A 20,957-nucleotide genomic window follows, 5' to 3' on the forward strand; every position below is an offset into this window, starting at 1 on the left:
TAATTATTTTCTCCATTTTTCTCAAGAAAATGTTGTGCTGCTTTTTCAAACTATTGTTTTCTTCATAATACAGACACTTCGATATTACCGCTTTAAATCCTCTATAGAGGGAGTTCATTTTGTAAGTATTTATCGCGTAAATAAATAGCAGGTTTTACACATCCCATGTACATAATTTTGAGAGTTTTCTGTTTTATTCTTTTAAGTGCATTTCAAGTAACTCACTTTGTGTCTGGGAAGGTAGGAATATTTTTGGAGAAATATCATAAAGTGTTCTCAGATGTATTCCTGGCAAGTGTAAATTCTTGAAAGACACGCAGAGACACCTCTAACCAATTATACCTATATTTCACGTATAGAAATCACACACAAAGGCATTTTTAGTGACATTTTTAGATATCCTGTACAGAAGCATGAGTTTCTCTCTGGAGGTATACTGCTCTTGCCTGTAGCATGTAGTACAGGAAATGCGTTGAAAATTATGTTTTTAATAGTTGTGGAAATATTGTAAAGAGGCAGAACTTTACTTAATATTTGCTGCTTTTCTCATCTAGATGCAAACCAAAGAGTGGACGTTTCTGTGTCAAGCAAGAAACATTCCTTGTTCTGATGATTTTTCCTGAACGACTACCTTGGGAGAGCCAGTGAAAATCAGAGCTTGGAATATTGCTGGGTTACCCTCTGACACATTTTCTACTGATAACGACATCATTATCTCGTAAGTAAAACGAATCTTCAAAAGCATGGTTGTTTTTAATTGCTTTCTTACAACATGCTTGTCTGTTAACTACCTGCGTAGACGGTTTTCTACTGCATACGTTTAAACTGCATAGCTGGTTAACAACCAGAGTTATATAATAAATAAATGACTGTGATGTTTCAATTGAAGAAATACTAATAATACCCTTCAACTTCATAATGTGAAGTTTTTAAATCTGTGAATTCCCTCTCCTCTTTTTAAACTCTTCAGGATTGCTGTAATGATACCAAAAGCAATGATATTTCACAGACGTGCTGCGTATGGGATTACTCTTCAGTTTAAGATGTTCTCAAGCACTTCACCCGTGCTTTGGACATCTCCATACATGCATAAACACAGGATAAAAAAAATCCCAAAATGATATTCACCTTCAAATTAATATATATTTCAGGTATTTATGACAGCGCTTTTTTGTTGATCAGTTCTTTGTAGCGGGTTGATTAAACAGAAGCTTTTCGCAGAAGAAATACAAAGTGATGAACGTTCTGTTCTAAAGCTTGGCTTTATCCTATTTTGAATTCATGAACGATGCAAGAAGTGAAAGAATAGAATTCTATGCTCATAGTATAATCAGTAGATACGAAAGTAATCATCCTTCAAAAACTAAAACTCTGTTAATTTAAAATAAATGTGCTGTCTGTTACTACCAAGGGGTGTTTCTGCAGGGCTAATGGAGATTATTTTGTAAATCCTTCTGTGAGGATAACTTACTTTTTTCCTATATGGAAATGATAAGGAGATGCTATAGATCTCACCTGCTTGTCTACAGACAGTATTTTGCCAAATGATGTAACATCCAGGCCCGTTATGACTCAATGAAGCACCTCTCGCTTCTGTCCAGTATGCTTGCCAGCACGTAGCTACCAATTTCCAGCTACTGGGTTTTCTTCTTAGGGCAACTGAAGCTGAGTTCACCTTGTTTTGACTGGTGTTCTCTTTGTGATTGTTACCCCACATACTTCGTTTCACATCTGTTGCTCCGTATTTTCCATACAAGGAATAAAAGCTTCTTAGAACCAGGTTAGTGGCTGGCAAGCCTGTTAGTTGATACTTATGTAAAACATACTTTACATCTTTTCTGCAATATTGCATCTCATGAACTTGCTGATATAAATCTTTTCATTTTTGTTATTATTTACATGAAAATTCTTCTCACTGTTTGAGGAGGCTGATGTTGTGCAATGCTGGTGGTCGAATACTTCTTTTAGTGCAGAGCAAACGTTTTCACACTTAGCTAATATTGTATATTAAGCTAACGTTTCGTAACGTAGATGTGCAGTTAATAATTCAGCTTTGGTAATTAGGCAGGTGCTGTGAGTACAAAACTAAACAGATGTCAAGGAATAATTCACTAGCTAAAAACCTCAATGTATTTTTCCCACTTAAAAATTAGAATTGATCGTACGTCTGGCAGCGAAACTTTTTATCGAAGTTTGTGGAGGTGTGCTGGGATTATGAATGCAGCATGTAACTTTGTAAGCAATTACCATATTAATAATTCGATCACCTAAGCTCCAAAGTTGACACATGTTAATGAATCCACTGCTTCCACAGTACATCCCCTCCCATCACTTTTATAAAGCTTTGATCAAAATTCCCTTTGAACTGACGAGAAGATGATTAGCATTTTAAAACTAAATAATGATGGCTCGCAATTTTGAAAAATCAGATAAGTTTAGCTCAGGTTGAAAGTACATGTTATGCTTGTCGTTATATGTGTGTGCCTACATTTTTTTTAGGACCTCAAGAGCAATATAAAAATGCAACTTGAGGTTTTTATAACGATAAACACTTTTTTTTTTTTTTTTTTAAAGGTAGAATTTGAGAGCTATTCGGAGGTTTTTTTGAAACATACATGGTATTGCTTGTGCATTTTTGTCCATTAAAAATGGTTTCAACAGGGATGGAGACCATCCGTGTTTAAGTGTTATTAGAGTCGGCGTACCTATGTGTTGTAAAGAATGCTGCAAAAAAACCACATGAAGTAGTAATTAGCTCTGGCAAAAATAACATTGAGACGTTTTGCGTGTTGATTGTGCTTTAGGATTAGGTTTAAAAGATGATACCTTGAAGTATAAGTCACCTGTTGCATCGAAAATTCCATTCGTTCGCTTGGCAATGCTAACTTAAGTCTACAACATTAAAGCTGTTCAGAGTTTCCAAACTTACAGTGATCTTTTAGTTTGAAAGAATTATAAAATTTAATGAGATTAATCTTTCTAGGATTTAAGAATTATTATTCTAAGAACTTTTTTTGAAAGTGGGAAGTTATTTTTTGCGAGCAAATAACTTGAAGTTTCACGTTTCCTCTTAATCCGCTCAAGATTACAGCCGAGCATGTACCTAGTAGGATTTTGGATTTGCAAGCTTTTGTTTTAATGAAAAAAGAAAATACATTGCCTTAAAAACGACTTTGAGGTAACAGTTAAGAGCTTATGTTTCAGCCTTTAAATGTGTACTTTTCCCTTCAGAAATGCAAGAAGATGGCCTCTTATGATAGATTCTCAGGGTCAAGCAAATAAATGGATAAAGAATATGGAAAAAGTCAATAGCTTACACGTGATCAAGCTCAGCGACCCTCAGTTTGTTACAACACTGGAAAACTGCATTCAGTTTGACAGTCCTGGTAAGTTATTGAATAATGAAAGTGTAAATTACAGGAAAACATGGAGAAGGCACAATGGAACTCTGGTGTCAAATTTTAACTATCATCGTTGATGTCCTCAATGCAGGTTGTAAGCTAATTCTTAGGAGAAAATGATTCTAATCCTCAGTTTAATTGGTATCTTTTAATTGCTCTGCAAGAACTATCTTTGTTTTCATGTTACAATCATATGACTTCTAAAAAGTAATGTTGTTTCTATTTATGGCTTTTTAAGAGTATGAATTACTCGAGCGCTAGGCTGTGATAATTTAATGATTCCCAGATTTGGCAATTTTACTGCAGCTGCCATACTGTTGTACCCTCAAACATAAACGGGTTAGTTAATAAAATACGTAATGATAATCACAGCTAATTTTAATTGGATAACTGGAGCTCGAGTAAAGAAATAGATTGTTTATTCTCTGTTATTTCTTTTTCAATTTTGATAATCTTGAAGTCTTGCATTGAGACAAGAAGGCAGGGATACTCAAAGTGATTTCTTTCAGTGGCACGTGGCGTATGATTTGTTGTTACATCCCTTTTTAAGATCGTAATTTTAAACTGCTGTTCTAATCCATCGGCAGCAATAATAGGAGATTCAGCTGCTTGTTTGAAAATAGATATAATATTAGGAAAAAAAGAAGAAAGTAAAAATTCAGTTCTTTAATTTGGTTTTCATTTGGCCGAATGCTCTAAGAAACGTTAATTAGATATGTAAATTTTGCCCGATTGATATTTTCACTTTTTGTGCATTGCTTACAAATTGCAAAAGACAATACTATACATTAAGTAGTATAAATAGTATAAATGCCGAGACGGCCCTACTAACGCTTACGTTGTGTTGAAATGCTTCTAGGGAATATCGGAGAAGAATTGGATCCTCTTCCAGAGCCACTATTGCTCAAACAGACATTTAAGCAGTCAGGAAGAGCATGCATTTGCCTCGGATACTCCACTATTGAGTATGCTCCCAAATTCCGCATTTATACTACAACTATGCTGAGAAATCCACGCTATCTTCCTGAAATATCTGCCAAGGTGAGAATTTTGAAAGTATAACTCTGTTTTAACTTGAGCGATTCCTTGACTACAGCAGGGAATATTTTCCGGCATTTGTTGAGTCTTCCTCACTTACAATTTTGTTTTCTTTTCGACACTGCTGGAAGACCAGTGTTGTATCTGATATCTAATACATCATCTTCCAATAACAATGTATTTTCATACTCTAAGAAACTGTTGATTTATTGTAACATCTTTTCCAGTCTATATCTCTTGATGCTCTCAGTAACCTTTATTACAAAAGCGTATTCAGGGATTTAATATAACATTTGCATTACATGCAAACTCTAATTAGACTTTCATATTCAAGATTCTATTTTGTAGTATAGGTAATTTCTGACATTGTGCCTCCTTTATGAAAGATATAATAATAAGAATTCTTAACAAATGCTAAAATCGGGAAATAATTTTTATATTTGAGGAACAAAAAAAAGCATTTTTCTGCTTTCAAGAATAAAACGGGTGGGTTTTTCATCTTAACATTACTTGAGAGAAGTATTGCACTTTTTCTTCATCGTTCCTTTTAAAGAGTTTTTAATTGAAAAATGTTGCAAATAGGTGCTTTGGCTAAAGGCTGTACTGAAACACAGAATCTTTGAGTCAAGCTTTGTAAACGTGATATTCAGCAATGTGGAAGGCTAAGTTAAGTTTCAACTGCGAAGGAGTACTGAAAGTGGGGGAAAAAAGCACAAAGATGAATGAAAGGGAATAACTTTTGTTCAGTTTTTTTATCAAAAAAGATAATTACTGTCAGGTTCAGGAAAAAGAAAAAAAGTTGAAATATAACAGGAAAGAGAGCTTACGAAAGATGTACTCTTAGACCAGTATGTATGTATTTAGAATTGTATGAAAATTATTTCATAAGAATTGCTGATAGTTAATAGAATTAAAATCTTCTAGTTGTCAATCAGCAATTGACACAGGGAGAAGAAGAAAAAAAAATAATATCTAAGTAACCTTGTCTGAACGTAATTGTAACACCCTTTGCTGTGATTATCCTGAAGGTCGCTCTGGAGGTAGCTAATGGAAAAAGAGTCCAGAGAAAATACTTATTGATAGGGCTATCGTATTTCATAGAAATGATCGTAATGAATTCTGATGTCTTATATAGCGAAGCCTTCAAAGACACACATAAAACGTATTTGCAGTACAGAGATATATTTGCAGTTATTAGTCATCCAGAGTATCTTTCCTGCATTTGTAAGAATATTTATTAGAAATTGTGTAATTCAAAAAGCACTAAAAAACCTCATGATTTTCAGCTCTAGGGACGCTGTCTATTCACGTGCGTTAAAAACATCATTACGGCCCTCTGAGGATAAGGAAGAATGCAGATCTTAACGTTTGCGCTTAGTCCTCAGCGATTCAGGTATCCGAGCCAGCCAACTTTTCAGAGCGTAGCCGCTCTGATCGAAAATTACCTCAGAGCTGCTCGTAGCAAACTTTTTGCTTTGAGGAAGAGAAATGGAGCTTCTGAAATGTTCCTGCTGCTTATAACCTTTAGATCTATATAATCTGTATATTTAGATCCCTCTATACGTTATGTATCATTTTACCAGTATTAAAATTCTAGAGAAGATGGGGGAAGAAAGTAGGCCGTGATGCTTGTGAAGATCATAATGATTCTTAGAGTCACGTACAACTGAACTTTCTCTCAAAATTCCCGTTTAAAAAAAGCAGTGAAAGAGCTCCAAATGAGGTGTGGTGTAAGGAATACCTATTAATGTTGTATTTTAAGAAAATGAGAATACTATCCTTCCTAACTTGGTAAGCGAAGCTCATAGAAAAAAGAATTGACAACTTTTCATACTAATAGAGCAAGAAGATTAAGACAAATTGACTGTACGGGTATTTTGTATCGTCACTAATCCCGAGGTTCAGGTGAACGTTTTTTTGGAAATACAAGCTAATGATCATCCGTACCTACCAAAAAAGCCCAGAGAGAACCTATAGTCTTACAGAATAGTTCCTTCAAGCAGAGACTTTAATCAGTGAGTTGATTTTCTTGGTTTTGATTTACGCACATCGAGGATTTTCTAGTCTCTACTGGTAATGTATTTTTTACCTTTTTCATACAAAACATTACATGTTTTTTGCTTTTTCAGCCAGAGCACATCATTTATCGAGTCAGCTATAAATATGTTATGGTACAGAAATTCTTTTAGTGAACAAGTTTTTAAAATGTCTTTTTTTTTTAATTACTGATTTTCTCAAGAGAAAACTACAAACTACATGAGAACAGGACAATTAAGGGGGGGAAAGTGTATATTGCTGGAGCAGCGTCAACTAAAAGTTAACTCCAGCATCTGTGTTTCCACTTACTTGACGAAAATTGCAAAGACTGATTATGAAGTAGTAAGAAGTTTTTTAAAATTCTAAAAAGTGATCTGTATTTGTATTTTTCTAAAATACTGTGTCGGCATCCCTTCTGCAGTGGGATGTTCAGATTGAACAGATCTGGAAAACAAACATGAACCAATGTATTTACAGAACTTGTGCATTAATTTGAATCTTCCATTCGTATAAATCTCTCTGAAAAAGCTACTTGAAGGCTAAAGGTATCGAAAGGGAAGACCCTTTTTTTAGGTGCAAGCGTTCATTTACATTTCGTGAACTGGTCACTTGAAGCATTAGAGTTTCAGTGTAATTTCAAGTGCTAACTTTCCGGTACACGATCTTAAACTCTCATCTGCTATTCATTTACCATCCAATTTTCGTATAATGCGTCATTATGCAATCCTCATCCTGTAAATGAGGAAGCATTTTAATTCTATATGATCAATTCTCAAAACATCTTCCTTCTAACAGGTAACGCTATTGAATTTCATGATAACTTCAGAAGGAATGCAGGATCAGCTTCTTGGAATAGTGGTTGCAAGAGAAAGACCAGATCTTGAAGGAGAAAAACAAGCCCTCATCCTTCAAGGGGCTGCAAATAAAAGGTATGAAGATAATTTCCCTTGCTAGGGACAGAAGCAGATTGCAGTTTAGGAAAATCAAAATCATTGGAAATACTTTTCAGAGGCATTTTTAAATTGTTCTATTATTTAGGTCTGATTTAACTGGAAATTCAAGAGCATGATTTTTGAGAGCCCAGACTCAGCTTGTTTGGCTTTTAGACTGATCAGAACGCACGGTCTTTCTCTTACTCGTACCGTTTATGGCTTTTTGTCACAGACACAGTTTGCTATCTGTGGGATTGTAATAAAATATTGAAGAAGTTAGGGGGATGTGTCATCGTAGAGCAAACTCCTGATCCTGTCTCCTGTCTTTACATGTCCCTTTCAAGTTGTTATTAACATGATTTGCTGTCCTCACAAACGTTGATGTTTTACAGTGGTTTTGTTTCCCACTGTGCATTATATTTGCTATTATTGCACATGCGGAAGGGATCTTTGCCCGCAGATCAAAGCATGAAACGTGTAGCATTCAAAATGTTGTGACACATTCTCCCTTTGCAGTGTTTATTTGGAGTCTGAAATTAGCTTATTTTTTCTGAAATTTAAGCCAACCCTTAATAACAGATACAAAAAAGTTTTCTTACGTAAGTTGCATACCGTGGCAAGAATCTACGTGTAACCTTCTTCTGTAAAACTAGCAGAAAATTGCCAAAATTAGTAAGCAAAAAAAATTTGTATTTTACCATAGGCAACTAAAAGAAATAGAAGACAAGATTTTAGAAGTTCCTTCGGCTTTTGAAGGAAATATTTTTGAGGCTGAAACTGCTATTAAAGTATTGTCTTCTTCCAAGGTTCTGGCTAACAAGATTTCTGAAAAGCAAGCTGTAGCTGAAGAAACAGAAAAGAAGATTGATGCCACTCGTGTGGGCTATCGTCCTATTTCTGTCCATTCATCAATTTTATTTTTTTCTATCACCGATCTAGCCAACATTGAGCCGATGTATCAGTACTCTCATGTGGTTTATTAGCCTTTTCACCAAGTCTATAGATAACTCAGAGATATCAGAAGATTTACAAACAAGGTAAGAGGGATAATTTGCCATTTGTAATTGGTGACATTTTCGGTTAGTCTAGAAAAGTTATTGCCATTTCTGCGAAGCGTGTCCTGCAAAGCGTCACGTTCTGAAACATTCCTTGTAAATATCTGCCGGATATTTTTCTGGAAGACAATTTCTTCATAGAGACAAAATGGCATGATGTAATAGAAGTGCGTCATATTTCGCTATTTTATTTAGTAATTATAACTGTAGCCACGTGTGAAATTGCAAAGCAGCAGAGCGATTAAAATGGTCCGCTCACCTTAATTTTGTATTTAATGTATTGACTTTGTATGCCTTCCCAAAGCAGATAAGAAACATTCACGCAACTGGTAAAAGAGAATGAAGTCTTGCATCTGGGGCCCTAGGCTGTAGAGTAGGAAAAGCAGTAGTTATTAACCCAGCAAATGTTGGACTGTTTGATTACAGTTTTGTATGCTGGTCGTCCCTCCCTCTTCCATTTTTTCTTCACGAGAACGGGAGAAACTGCAATCTTCAATGATCTAATAAAGCAAGCCCTGAATTTATTTTAAGTGTGATTGATTAAGGTTGCAGTAGGATTTTTCAAAATATAATACTGAAGTGAATTATCTACACGGAGATTTTCTTAAGAGATCTTTTCAGTATTCCATCAATTCAATTAATAAATTATATTTCGGCTTCTCCAGATCTGTGGATTAAATGCACGGAGCTTTGCTTTTCTAGCTTAGCTACTTCCGTGGTCATTCAATGAATGAAAGACAGCGGAAACTACTGCAGAAAAAACAGTTGGTGTTACAGATTACAATTTCTGAATTATCTGTGACAGTCTGTGTTTCATCTAAGTAGAAGTAAGGTACGGTTCCTAGTAAGGTAGCGCTTAACGTAAAAGCGTTTGTTTTAATGGTGTACTGAGTTACGAAGGTTATTTTTTCATTAGAATTTAGTGAAGGTCTGTATAGTTCAATGTTAGCATACCCATTTTTATAAAAAATGCTATGCATTCAAGTCAGACTTAATATTTTCTTAACATATTTGAAACTACGTTCAACTTATCCTTCTCCCAAAAGACAGTCTGCGTTCTATACACCTGTCTCTTGGACTTTAAATTTTATGTGTTCTTGTCTCAAAAAAGCAGCCACACGCGCCTATGTTCCTAAATCAAAGTCAGCGAGCGATAAGACAAAAGTTTTTTACTTAGTTTATTTGAAACAAAAACTTTGTGCTAGCAGAAATCGGAATTCCAGCTGACAGTGTGCATTCCCAGGGCACGATCGGTGTAAGCTCATTTTCACAGCTTTGCCCATCAAAGACATAAAAAGGCAGACCTGCCAAAGCACAGAAAATTCTGTCAGTTAATAATTCACATGGGATTTTTTTCCTGGGTCATCTCCACTAATCAGGTGGTATTTGCTACTACATGCTCTGAGGTTTTTATATTTTTCTTCATTCTTTCTGTGTTTGACATAATTGTATGAATGCAGATGCTCGGTTTCTAACCATCTGTATAGGTTTTTCATTTCTTTTTGGCTGTTCTAACGTAATTCTTCGTGAAACGATGACTGATAAAACTGCATAGATGGATTCCTTCTTTATTTTATTTAAAGAAAATAATTAACAGTCATAAGTTTTTCATATATTTGCAGTTATAGCATCTGTAGAATAGGAAATGGATTACAGAAGGTGATCAAAAGTCAGCGGTTTGGATTTGAACCATGGTATTTGTGTTCATAATGAATCTTCAGATCGTTGTTCTTTTCACCACTCCAAAAGGAGACCACTCATTTTTTTGGCAAAATGTGTCGGCGAGTCCTAATTTTGGTTTTTGTTATTTTGGTCAGAAATCAGTACCCCAATTTAATGATTCTTTTGAGGCTAATTGACCAGAGAATTTCTTACAAGTAAGGGGATCTAATTTATTTGTATTAGGTTTCAAAAATGCACAGGTCTTAAGCATGATATTAATGGAAGAATGGTTCTTTTCCTGACACCTGTAGGTTGAAGATTCTTAAGGATCATTTCATTTACTCTTTTTACACCAATGTCTGTTGGTCACTGTGTGACAGTGAACATACGCTGGTCAAGCTGCTCTTCTCTTTTTGTCTAACTGCGAATCTCCTGAAATATGACAAAATGGTAAGTAATTAAAAATAATCCTCACGTTCAAACGACCAGCCGTAAGAAGTGAAAGGATAAAATAGGAAAATAAGCGTATACTTAATAGTAATATTTAATCCAGAATTTTGTTGTTTGAGTTCAATAAGCAATCACGAGAAGCGAAAAAGATTCTCTAGAATAAAATAAATTTGTCGTAAACGGGTGTGGCAAAACCATACAAAATGATAATAACTTTTCTGGATATTATTAAAACTTAAGTCTGCCCTATACTATTCTTAAGGTTAAGTTTTTACAAAATTTTACTCTAACATATTCCGAATTCTAAAATCGTATAAAAATGAATTGTGAGAGGCAATTTAAGAAATAAGTCATTTTCACTTAAAGCGTTAAATGTTGTTAATTTTTTTACAAGGAATTGCTGAAAGCAAACGTGAATTTTGTTTTTACTAATTCTTTACAAAATATTTTTTTATTAGGATTTTTTTCTTTTTTTTAAATTCACGTTGAAATATACTCACTTCAACCTCAATATCCACAAAGCAGTACTTCTTAATATTGCTCGGTGGTTTCACAGTATCACGGAAGCATTAGAATGAATACTTTCAAGAGCTGACACAGCTATGGACAAGCTGCTTCCATTTACAAAATTCAAGCTGTCAAAGTTTTGAGAAAAAAGAATGAGACAGGTAATAGACCAATAGTTGGACTCTCATTATAGTAAAAAGTTTTCAAACTGTGTTGTCCCACGAAGTATTTCCAGGATGGGTTTTGGGTTTATTTGCTTTTTCTGCTTCAAAATGTTGGGAATTAAGAACAAATCTCACATTGTCTTAAACTGCTCATTCCTCCAATTGAAAAACGCAAATTTAAATCCTCTTAAAATCAGCTTTTATGTTAAGTTTTCCAGTTCCTCAAATTCATTGTTAACTGAAAATCAGACACTAATTGCTTCAGGTAGGAATCTTTTTCAACTGGTCTAAGAAATTCCATAAGCATGGTGATTTCCTATGGAGCATATTAAAACTATCAGATTTTATTTAGTTAGTTCTGAGAGCAGCATTTTTCCCGCAGATTAGCGAGGATGAGTGGAAATTCCTGTTGACCGGTGGCATAGGCTTGGACAAGATAGGATGAAATCTGTCAGCTGAAGACTTGCCGTGCTTCGCTAACATTCATCAGGATTTTACGTGACTTAAAGACGGATGGAAAACTGTGTACAACAGCTTGGTACGTTAACATTCCCAATTGCTTTCTTCCATAAGCTAATTAACGCATCAAATACATTTATTTTGAGAAAATGAAGTATTGTCATTTTACAGGGTTGGTTTCCGCATATATGAAAGTAAAAATTTAAGCAAACGGTGTGGAGGGGCAGATTACTGCCAGTTTGTCAGGTGGCTACTGAATAGCAGGTGACAATTTGAATTGGGCTGGAGTAAAAGAAGGCAAAACCTGTAGAAGTAAGGCGACAGTGAAATTAGCTAAATTCGTGTCAGCCACTGCTGCCTTATCAGTACGTCCATTTGTTCACCAGGCTTTGAGGATGCCTTTTTGTACCGTTATATAGGCATTCAGCTTTTTTGGGTAAATTTAAAAAACAACGGCAACAAAAACAACCGTAACGTTTTAGAAGTACTCAAGTGGGATTCAGGAGACCTGCATCCTATTCCAGAGTGACAGATAGGCACAAATGATTTCTTTAAACATTTTCATTACTGTTCACTCAAAATTGAGCCCCTGTAGATGACTTACACTCCACTTTTAGGCACTTGCTTTATCTTACTGTCAACTTTTCTCGGCGCTTGTTTTACCATACCGCTTCTCTTCTGCTTTTAGTTACACCAAGCTCTCACTGTACACACAATTCCTGATCCAACTATTTTAACAACTACTATTAAAAACTACAGCTCCTTCAGTTGTCCAAGATAGCAGGAAGCAGGCAAATAGTAGAAATTAAGCTTGCCTTAAGCATTTACATAACTTACACGGTAAGTTGAGAGCTTCAGTTCATCTTTCAACACTAGCCATTGAGAAACCGAACATGGAAATTACAGGCTTTAAAACAGAGGGTGAGGAGACTATTTCATTATCTACACTAAGATTACACCATTTTAAAGTAAAGGTGCTGACTTGCAGAAGAAAAGAATCAGGGTCCACGTACTGACCGCTAACCGCATTCAAAGAGACAAACTGAAATAAACAGAAATTTCTTCACTTAAACATCATTCAAAAAAATAAGATCTACACTGTCAGGTCATCAGTTAAATGATTTAAAAAAAAATCTAAACAATTAGTAACACCACAACTAGGACCACCATTACTCAACCCTGAACGGTATATACATTGCCTGTCCCCATCTTGATCTGGAAGAGGCGTTAGGCCTCTTACTCATTATAAAAGTATTTTCTTTCAGCATCCAGCTTCAACAATAATACTTTCCTGTGAAAGCACTGAAATGTTGAGAAGTGCTAGTTAATGGGTCTCAGTAAGCATTTTTCTCTGGTAGAGGCCATCTTTTTCACCAGTACGGTTTATCCCCAGCAACGCACAACCAGGCAAAGGGCTGTTTTGTCTACAAAAGGAGGAGAAAGAGGGTGCAAAATGACTTCAAGCACCCTCGTTGTAAATAATGAATGATGAATGTAGCTGTCTCAAGATCATCAGAAAACTATTTGACGTTTGCTTCTCCTACTCTTGCAACTCAGGTTTCTTCCAAAAGCAGAGAAGACCTGACTTGAGCTCCCTGCTCCAAGAGTTCCATGTATTTTGACTAAAGCTAAGCTCTATATGTTAGAGCAGGGACCGAAACTTGGTTTCCCCCAGCCAGCCGGCCCACTTAACCTCAAAGCTTACTGCTGCATCTCTGCTTCTCGTGGAGAAGCAAACAGTTTTTTGGCAGTAGCGCAACTCATTACAGTTTTCGGTGCAACCTTCGCTCATTAGCATTTCTTAATTTTCTCAGTGATACCAAACTAGTACTGTTTTAGCTGTGCTCCTAAAGAGTTGTCAGCGTTTTCACCATGACATACCTATTTCCCCCATATATTAATTGAAAAATAAGATTAGAATCTAGAATGCTGCACTAAGTGCTAAGAAATCATGGAGAGGTTCAGAGTCCAGGCCCTTTGAGGAACGCAAGCTCCATCGCAAATGGATTTGCTAAATCAAAGTTGCTCGGAACCTTCAATCCATGTAAAGTGCCCGGCCCTTAACATGCAAGCCTAAGTTGCCCCGGTGCAGCCATAACACCAGTGGCCAGTTAGCGTTGTACTGGATTAAGTTAACATACACCGCACGCTCATTGTTATTCCAGTCTAGTAACTGCTGTCACGTAGCTGGAATATTTATAAGCTGCTCACAAAATAAGTTCCGGAGCATTCTTTGACTCGGTTTTTCTGTTCAATTTCACTCAGATCCGGCATAAATACCGATTGTCATATAATAGCGTAGCATTTACTGTACCTCATCTCTCACCTGCTTTCTTCCTAGAGAAGAGAGAAACTGGGGTCATTACATTTTAAATACCTGAAAATTAGTGGCTTCTCTGCTACAGTAGATGCTCCCTAGATATACTTTAAGTTATTTACCCTCATTTAATGTTTTTCCTTAAAAAAAAAAAAAAAGTCCCATTCCCGCAGATTTTTAAGAAGTCCATCATGAATTGATGTATCGAGTTAAGATAATCAGCAATTCACATAATTCACAAATGCTTTAGAGAAAAATGAAATATTTATGTTTATAGGATGCTCAGCACAAGGATTTTCCTGCAGAGTGGCAAGCAAAGTTGGGCGAATTCTAAAGGATGCTCATCATGCGCTGTATGAGACCTGACAAGGTACGTACAAGGCTACCGCCTTATTAAAAAAAAAAAAAAAAAAACAACCATGTGTATTTTAGAAACAAAAAACATTTGCAAATATGCATTTCAACTGAGTTGCTGCGGTTTAGCCCCAGCTGGCAGCTAAGCTCTACGTGTACGCTTGCTCAGTACTCACAGTGAGACGGAGGAGGGAAACGGATGTGGTAAGACTGTGAAAGTTCATGCTGAGGTAGTCTGTTCACCAGGTAAAAGTCACGGTAAGATAAATGCTGTTGTTTCAAATGTACCCTCTCCTCCTTCTTTACCCTAGATTTTACATACGTAACAATAAGACACGGAATATACCTTCGGTTAGTCTAGAAACTAGCCATGTCTCCTCCCAGAAAAGTGTAATGAGCAGACTTATTAACATAGAAGGATAGGCCTTGAGTTAAGGATAGGCCTTGAGTTTTTTTTTTTTTATTTTTTTACGTTTCACTGCATACACCAAAATCTCCTGAGCATTTCCAGCTCAAGATTATCTTACGAGCCTAGTGACTTTCCTTTTTTATTATGTCTGACAACTTGGCTTGCGTAAGTTTTTCACATTGCTATTCAAGGTCAATTAGACTGGTGTAGGAAGATAATTTAACAGTAGAGTAGACTGTTAAGTAGTAATTACTGCAGACACCCAGATCCATTTTGTTCTACAGAAAGTATTTTGATTCAGGACCTTAACGAGCGTCTGGCTCAAAGACTCGAATAAAGCGTAGATCGCAACAGGTACTTACCATTAGTCATCTTTATTCAAAAGTCACCCCACGAAAAGCAAAATAAGAGTATTCACTTACATATTTATCATACATTCACAGGTTAATGGGACTAGCATTAGCCCATGTCTAGCCCTGAGAAAAAATTTTGCAAAAGAGAGAAATAAATCGGTTGCTACTTCTGCTCTAGAGAGCCTATTTAGAAATTCTCCACGCTTCCTCAAACTGCTGTTTAGCTTAATATTAGTATTTGTACTAGAATAAAAATATTTTTACCATATAAAGAGAAAAAAAATGTCAGAGTCATATTCAACTTCTGGACTCGTCGTATGAGCTTTCAGAAGGTTGGCAAGTCAGATCAGCTTGGGTGGGCGCCGGTGGCCATGGCGTATATCGATGTTTGGAGACAAAGTTATCTACGAGGCGCTTCCTAGTTGCAGCAACTTCTTCTTCAAAGGCATTTATTACGATTCTGCCGGTTTTGCACTTAAAGCAAAGCAAAAGATGGAGATTTTCATATGAGTAACTTAACTATGTAATTTAGAGGGGTTCAGAACTTAGATCCTCAAGAGGTCATTTATCCGCTACTGATCTTAGCTTAGAAGTATGCTTTCTAGGAGCAGTACCACTGTCTGAATGGCGTATAATGGTCCGTCAGGTGATTTGTACACGTGTCACCATCAATTCAGAAACTTTTCCACCAACCTCGCGACTGGGGTTCAGTTCAGTGATTTTTATTTTTATTTTTTTAATATATTTAGCAAACTTGTAAGTTGCAAGCCCATTGTTTACACTTTAAATCGCTTCGCGGAGAGTGCCTTGAATTTAGTTTTAGTTTAGGTAATAACTTTTTACAATTTGCCCACCTTCTGAAGTATCGGACCGCTTCCAATAAAGCAGACTGCTCCTATTTTTAGCTATTTGAGCACTATTTATTCTCGATGTAATCTTGACAGCCACCAGGTATGTTTTCAATAGGAGACCTTGTAAGCAAAATAAAGATCTACTGCGCAAAGCCACAAAGAGCTTAGATGACAAATCAGGGGCACAGTTAGCACTCCCCATCAGACAGTTTGGCTCACTTTGTTCTTTATTATTATCCATAGAATTAAGAGAGGGCATATCAAAGGCCATTAATTCAAAAAGCTCAGATACATGTGCTTCAGTATACGTCAGCAGCACAGCCCGCACAAATACCGTAGGGACGATCAGAACTCAAGAACCGTGACTCATTCGGAAGAAGCTTTAAAGTCTGATAGCGTAATTACACAGCGATTCTGTATAAAGCTAGAGACAAAAAGCAGCAGTCCAACCAAGTCTTATTTTGTCAGGTGTCTTCCTTCTGAGAAAAGATAGAGCTGCTAATTGTAGTTTCCAGGAATGACTATCACACACCGAAGTTCATTTTTCTACTGTAATGAGTTGTTGGGTGAACAATCTGAACTAAATTAAGTGTTCTTCCAGAAGCTAGACAGTAAACTATGTTTGGAAGGGCTAGAGGTGCAGGTTACTTAGCAAATAAGGCATTTTAATTGTCAATTCCAAATTAGTCCCATTCTGGCATTAAGCCATCATTCCCTCCCCAGCATTCAACCATCTTCAGAAAGGAAAGAGTTGTGGGTTTCTTTTTTGTTTTTGTTCGTTTGTTTTTAAATAGTTCAGCTTTGCATTTTAAGATTATTCAGTTAACACTTACAAGGAAGGTTCTTAGCCGCATCATCTCCAGCATGTAATACTCCTCCATTGTCAGATCATTAAACTGCTTAGTAAGAGATAAAAATCCACAGCTACGACGTTTGGCGTGTTCCTCCCTGCAGTGTGAGCCCAGAACAAGAACGGGTATTAAAACCAAGAAAATTGCACTTCAAGACGTGTAAAAAGGAGACAGATTTCTTCAGTATTTCTGTCTATGGGCAGGGAGGCATTTAGCAGATAACATCTGAAATGTAATTCAGCCTTTGTTAGATAAAAACCAGTTGAGCAAGGAACAGCGCGAGGCAAGATCTAGGCTGATTTTACAGCATTGATAGAAATTATTTTCCGCTTACCAAATCAAAAACGTTCTCTTTGGATGCAAGAGAAATGAAAAACCATGCAAAGTATAATTATCAAGTGCGTCAAGGTTTAAGATAGGATAATCTTTTGGTAGGCTTCAGTTTAGATAAATTCTAGGAAACTTGTTAATTTTGTAATACGTAAGGGGGCGTTGTCAAGAACATTTAGAGAAATATTTAACATGGTTAAGCCTACGCTTACCGTGGGTCATCATTAGGCTCCCAGCCCTCCAGCTCTATCAAGCAAAAGAAACATTTTGCTACATCCGGTTCATTTGCACTTGGGCAGTGGATAAAGCCCGCCTTTGCCATCTGCAAGAGACAGTTCAGAAGTTTAGAAATTCATTCAACACACGGCTCGTGCTCACAATGAACTGTCACAAAGAACTTTTGGTAATGTCTTTTTCTGCCGCATCTATCCACACAGATCCAGCTGAAAAAAGTTTTAAGAGAGAGAGCAGCAAGCGGACACATAATTAGTAAAGGAACAAGGAACAAGGAAAGGTCTGGACTAGGGAGCAAGTTTCTACACAGTTGTTACTTTGGCAGGCTACCTGAGTACCTTTGGTACTTCAGAGATTAGCCAGCTCATCTACAGATGCATTCTGCTATCTGTGCACATAATCTGCTCTAGATAAGAGTTTTTTGTTTTTTTTTTTAATCCTGGGAAAAAAAAAAAAGCATAGCATGAGGCTACTGCCACAGAAAACCCTTTCGTATAAGCTGCATGAGTTGAGTGCTGTACTTTACTATCAGTTTAGAACAGCATCTAGTAAGAAAACTGAAAAAGAAGTTGGTTTCAGTTATCAAGATTCACCTCTTAGACAATTTCCTTAGCACAGTTTAGCTGAGATTTAACCCAGTTGTTTGATACTTGTGCCAAAACAGAAGCTTGGTCTCCTGTTTTCAGCTCTGAAATTGAAGCTTACAAGGATGTAAGCATTAAAGCATTAAGTTTACTAAAATTATGATGATTTTATTTTTTGATATTAGATTCATGTAGCAATCATTCCACTACTTTATCCTTTCCGCTAGATGAAGTAGAACAGTCTTCTAAGCTTCTTTCCAAAAAGAGAATCTGCAAGTAGACACACAACATAATATAAGAAGTAATCATAATTTTAGAATATAAAAAATTGTAGGTAGATCAGCAAACTAAATATATAAGCTTGTAATCATTCTGCTGCAGTATCTCAGAGTACAGGCAAGTGGGACCACCCAGCCTATCATCTCAGGTTAAGTAGAGGCTCACAATACTTCTTGAACATAAGCATACTAACATGAGCAACTTCATTTTCATAGCGTATCAAAAACAGGACAAGGTTAAAGTATCCTTTATCAGACTCACATTCTCTGGAGAGCACTTGCAGTTCTTCACAAAAGGCCAATTAGCAAAGGTCTTTAAGCGATTTTCATAATTGTACATCTCTTTAAACTCACTCAGAAGTTTTGAAGCTGAAAGAAGCTCTTCCAGAAGCGTCTCCATCGGTGCAGGCTGTAGGGAGCGTATGTCAGAGCTCCTGTCTTCCCAGGTCTCCAATTTAAGGTATTTTCCTAATTGGTGACACGCTACACCTGTGAAGCAGAGCTGCTTTAAAGTAAGTGAGAACATATGGGTGAGAGCAGGAGCGTGAAGAGTGAGAAACAAGTCTGCTTTTGTTTTAGGTATGTAATCATTATTTATTTGTTTTTTCTTACTGTGTTTTTATAAACTGAAAGAAATGTGTTTTTTTATGTATGTGTGTATTTATTATTGCATTGATTTATAGCTGTTTTGTTGAAAATGTTTGTGAAAAGCTTATAGAAATGTAACAGTTTTGTGTAGCTTTCATGAAGAAGGTCTTGAAAGCATACAGGTTGCAATAAAAGGGGTTGAACCAGTACTGGTGTTTTTGGAGTGTTTGGGATTATTTGAATTTCAAGTTAAAGGGTTAAAATCTTGTGTTGTTTGCTGATGTTGTTAGATTTTTGTAACAATGAGTTGGTAATCATGTAATATTCAGTGTGTTTTAAGGTATATTGGTCAAGAGAAAGAAAACAAATGATAGCTTATAAGAGAAATGTACCTGTAGATGTTTACAATTGATTAAGTTTTAAATGGTTTTCTTAAGGACTGTTTGTTATATGTGGTATTGTGCTTATTTTACAATAATAAAGTAAAGGATAAAAATAAAATCAAGTAAAAAAAAAAAAAAAAAAAAATAATACTTCCACCAGTCATCTAAAGGATATCATTTTATGCTGCAGTTTGCCAAAGCCGGGTACTATGTCTTTTGAAACAACTGCAATGAAAGTATTTAAAAAGTAAAATGCTTTTTGCAATACAAATAATACGCACGCGGGCGGGCTTCCAGGTCCTTGCATCCGCACGTTACTCTGTTCAGATGCAGGGCGGAAATGATATCAAGGGTCAGTTATTTCAGCCGCTGCAGGGCACGTCTTTATTACAAGATTATTTTGGTGTCACTTCATACATGTTAAGTTATTTCTCTAGGACTCAATCGGTGCTTCGTTGTTGGTGTAGCAATACTCTCCTTGTGGTTTATAGTAAACTGTTTGAAGTGGCGTAGTAACACTTGCAAAACAATGGGACATTCAGATTTCTTTGTTTCTTTATTTAGGTAATGCCAATAGTGTAGAAATACATCATTTACCACCTGGGCTATCAGTTTGTCGAGAACCGGTATTTATTCTTTTCCCAGGAGCCGACCCTATGGTAGCACTCGTTAAGTTTGCTGACGATCAGGTATTGTAATATCTCCTGTTTTTTTTTAAGGTAGACGATGCGTTTCCGTGTGCATTCGCGTGTTTGTATAAACAGCTAATTGAGTAGAAATTGAAATGCTAAAGCAAGCTCAGAAAACCGTTTTGTCTCAGAACACGTTGAAAGGGGTCTCGTGGTTTTCCTTAACGGGAAACATTAACTGTCAGATAGAGTAGTAACACAGCATCTTAAGATCGTGGGTGGTGTTTGCACTTTGAAGTTAATTACGTGCATTCTGACTTGCTTTGATTATGATGGTATTTAAAGCAAACAAACTAGCAAAAAATCCTAGCAGTAGAAATCAGCACTTCTGTAAAAGAGGGTTGTTATTTCTAAAGCTCCTAGGTTTCCTGGAGATAGATTTCTTGCACCACTCGCTTGCGACCACCAGCGTTCTTAGCTGTTGAGCGGCAGCGAAGGAAGGAACATGGATAGTTCTGCCTAACTGCCGTTCGGGGAGCTCACGTATGCCCATGCCGGAAGGAGCGTATGAGGTAAAAATAACTAATAGTTTCAGTACGCTTTTGAAAGTATACATTTGAGGCTTGTAGGCAGTTCACTACGCTTGATGGCAATTCCCATTAATTACTTGGAGTCGCCACGTCAGTTCTGTCTTTGTCCTTCTGGCCGCTGCAGCAGAAAGCGTCCGCAAACGGGGCGGAAGCGGCCTATTTCTGAAACATGAAATCGAGCGCTACAGCCGCTTCCTCAGGCCGAGAGCTTTTGTGCGCGTCTGTCGCTGCAGGTTTGCAAAAAATTATCAGAGTACAGTTCTTGCTTACCATTTGCTAGAGTTCTTAATGCATTTTGGATGAGTAGGTATTATCATTGTAGCTTTTGTGAGAAGAGATATACGACAGTAAATATGCAAAGTACATATGCCGTTGCTGTTGAGGTGCACACGGGGCACTTCGTTTTCGTTCACGTGTTACACAAAGAGCAAAAATTTCAGTTTGGTATTCCGCAGCCAGGAATAAAAGCGCTCCGGCATCCAGGGAAATGAGAATTGTCTT

General features: G+C 36.6%; 1 protein-coding gene and 1 long non-coding RNA gene across 2 annotated transcripts; one reads left to right on the top strand and one right to left on the bottom strand.

Annotated features, from left to right (window-relative positions):
* Positions 1-561: 561 nt before the first annotated feature.
* LOC122193685 lies at positions 562-14,389 on the top strand. The gene is made up of 8 exons (XR_006182951.1): positions 562-718; positions 3,232-3,386; positions 4,261-4,442; positions 7,272-7,405; positions 8,215-8,445; positions 10,437-10,575; positions 11,629-11,784; positions 14,300-14,389. It is a non-coding gene; the product is annotated as an uncharacterized LOC122193685 (long non-coding RNA).
* Positions 14,390-14,968: 579 nt separating this feature from the next.
* LOC122193686 (baculoviral IAP repeat-containing protein 5.1-like) lies at positions 14,969-18,831 on the bottom strand. The gene is made up of 4 exons (XM_042894548.1): positions 18,529-18,831; positions 17,383-17,492; positions 16,823-16,937; positions 14,969-15,612 (listed from the first exon to the last, which is right to left on the bottom strand). Exons 1-4 carry the CDS (start codon positions 18,790-18,792, stop codon positions 15,436-15,438), a joined length of 666 nt encoding a protein of 221 aa, XP_042750482.1. The 5' UTR covers positions 18,793-18,831; the 3' UTR covers positions 14,969-15,435.
* Between the last annotated feature and the right edge of the window lie 2,126 nt (positions 18,832-20,957).

This window comes from Lagopus leucura, unplaced genomic scaffold (assembly GCF_019238085.1).
Source record: "Lagopus leucura isolate 7727_CA_CO unplaced genomic scaffold, USGS_WTPT01 148-10_obj-0_obj, whole genome shotgun sequence".
Classification (NCBI taxonomy): domain Eukaryota; kingdom Metazoa; phylum Chordata; class Aves; order Galliformes; family Phasianidae; genus Lagopus; species Lagopus leucura.

Coding starts and splice junctions, on each gene's coding strand:
- LOC122193686 (XM_042894548.1), bottom strand. CDS start 18,792: ATGTTCTCACTTACTTTAAAGCAGCTCTGCTTCACAGGTGTAGCGTGT. Junction 17,493..18,528: donor GCAAGTGCTCTCCAGAGAAT/GTGAGTCTGATA, acceptor TGTCTCTTGCAG/ATGGCAAAGGCGGGCTTTAT. Junction 16,938..17,382: donor GAGCCTAATGATGACCCACG/GTAAGCGTAGGC, acceptor CTCACACTGCAG/GGAGGAACACGCCAAACGTC.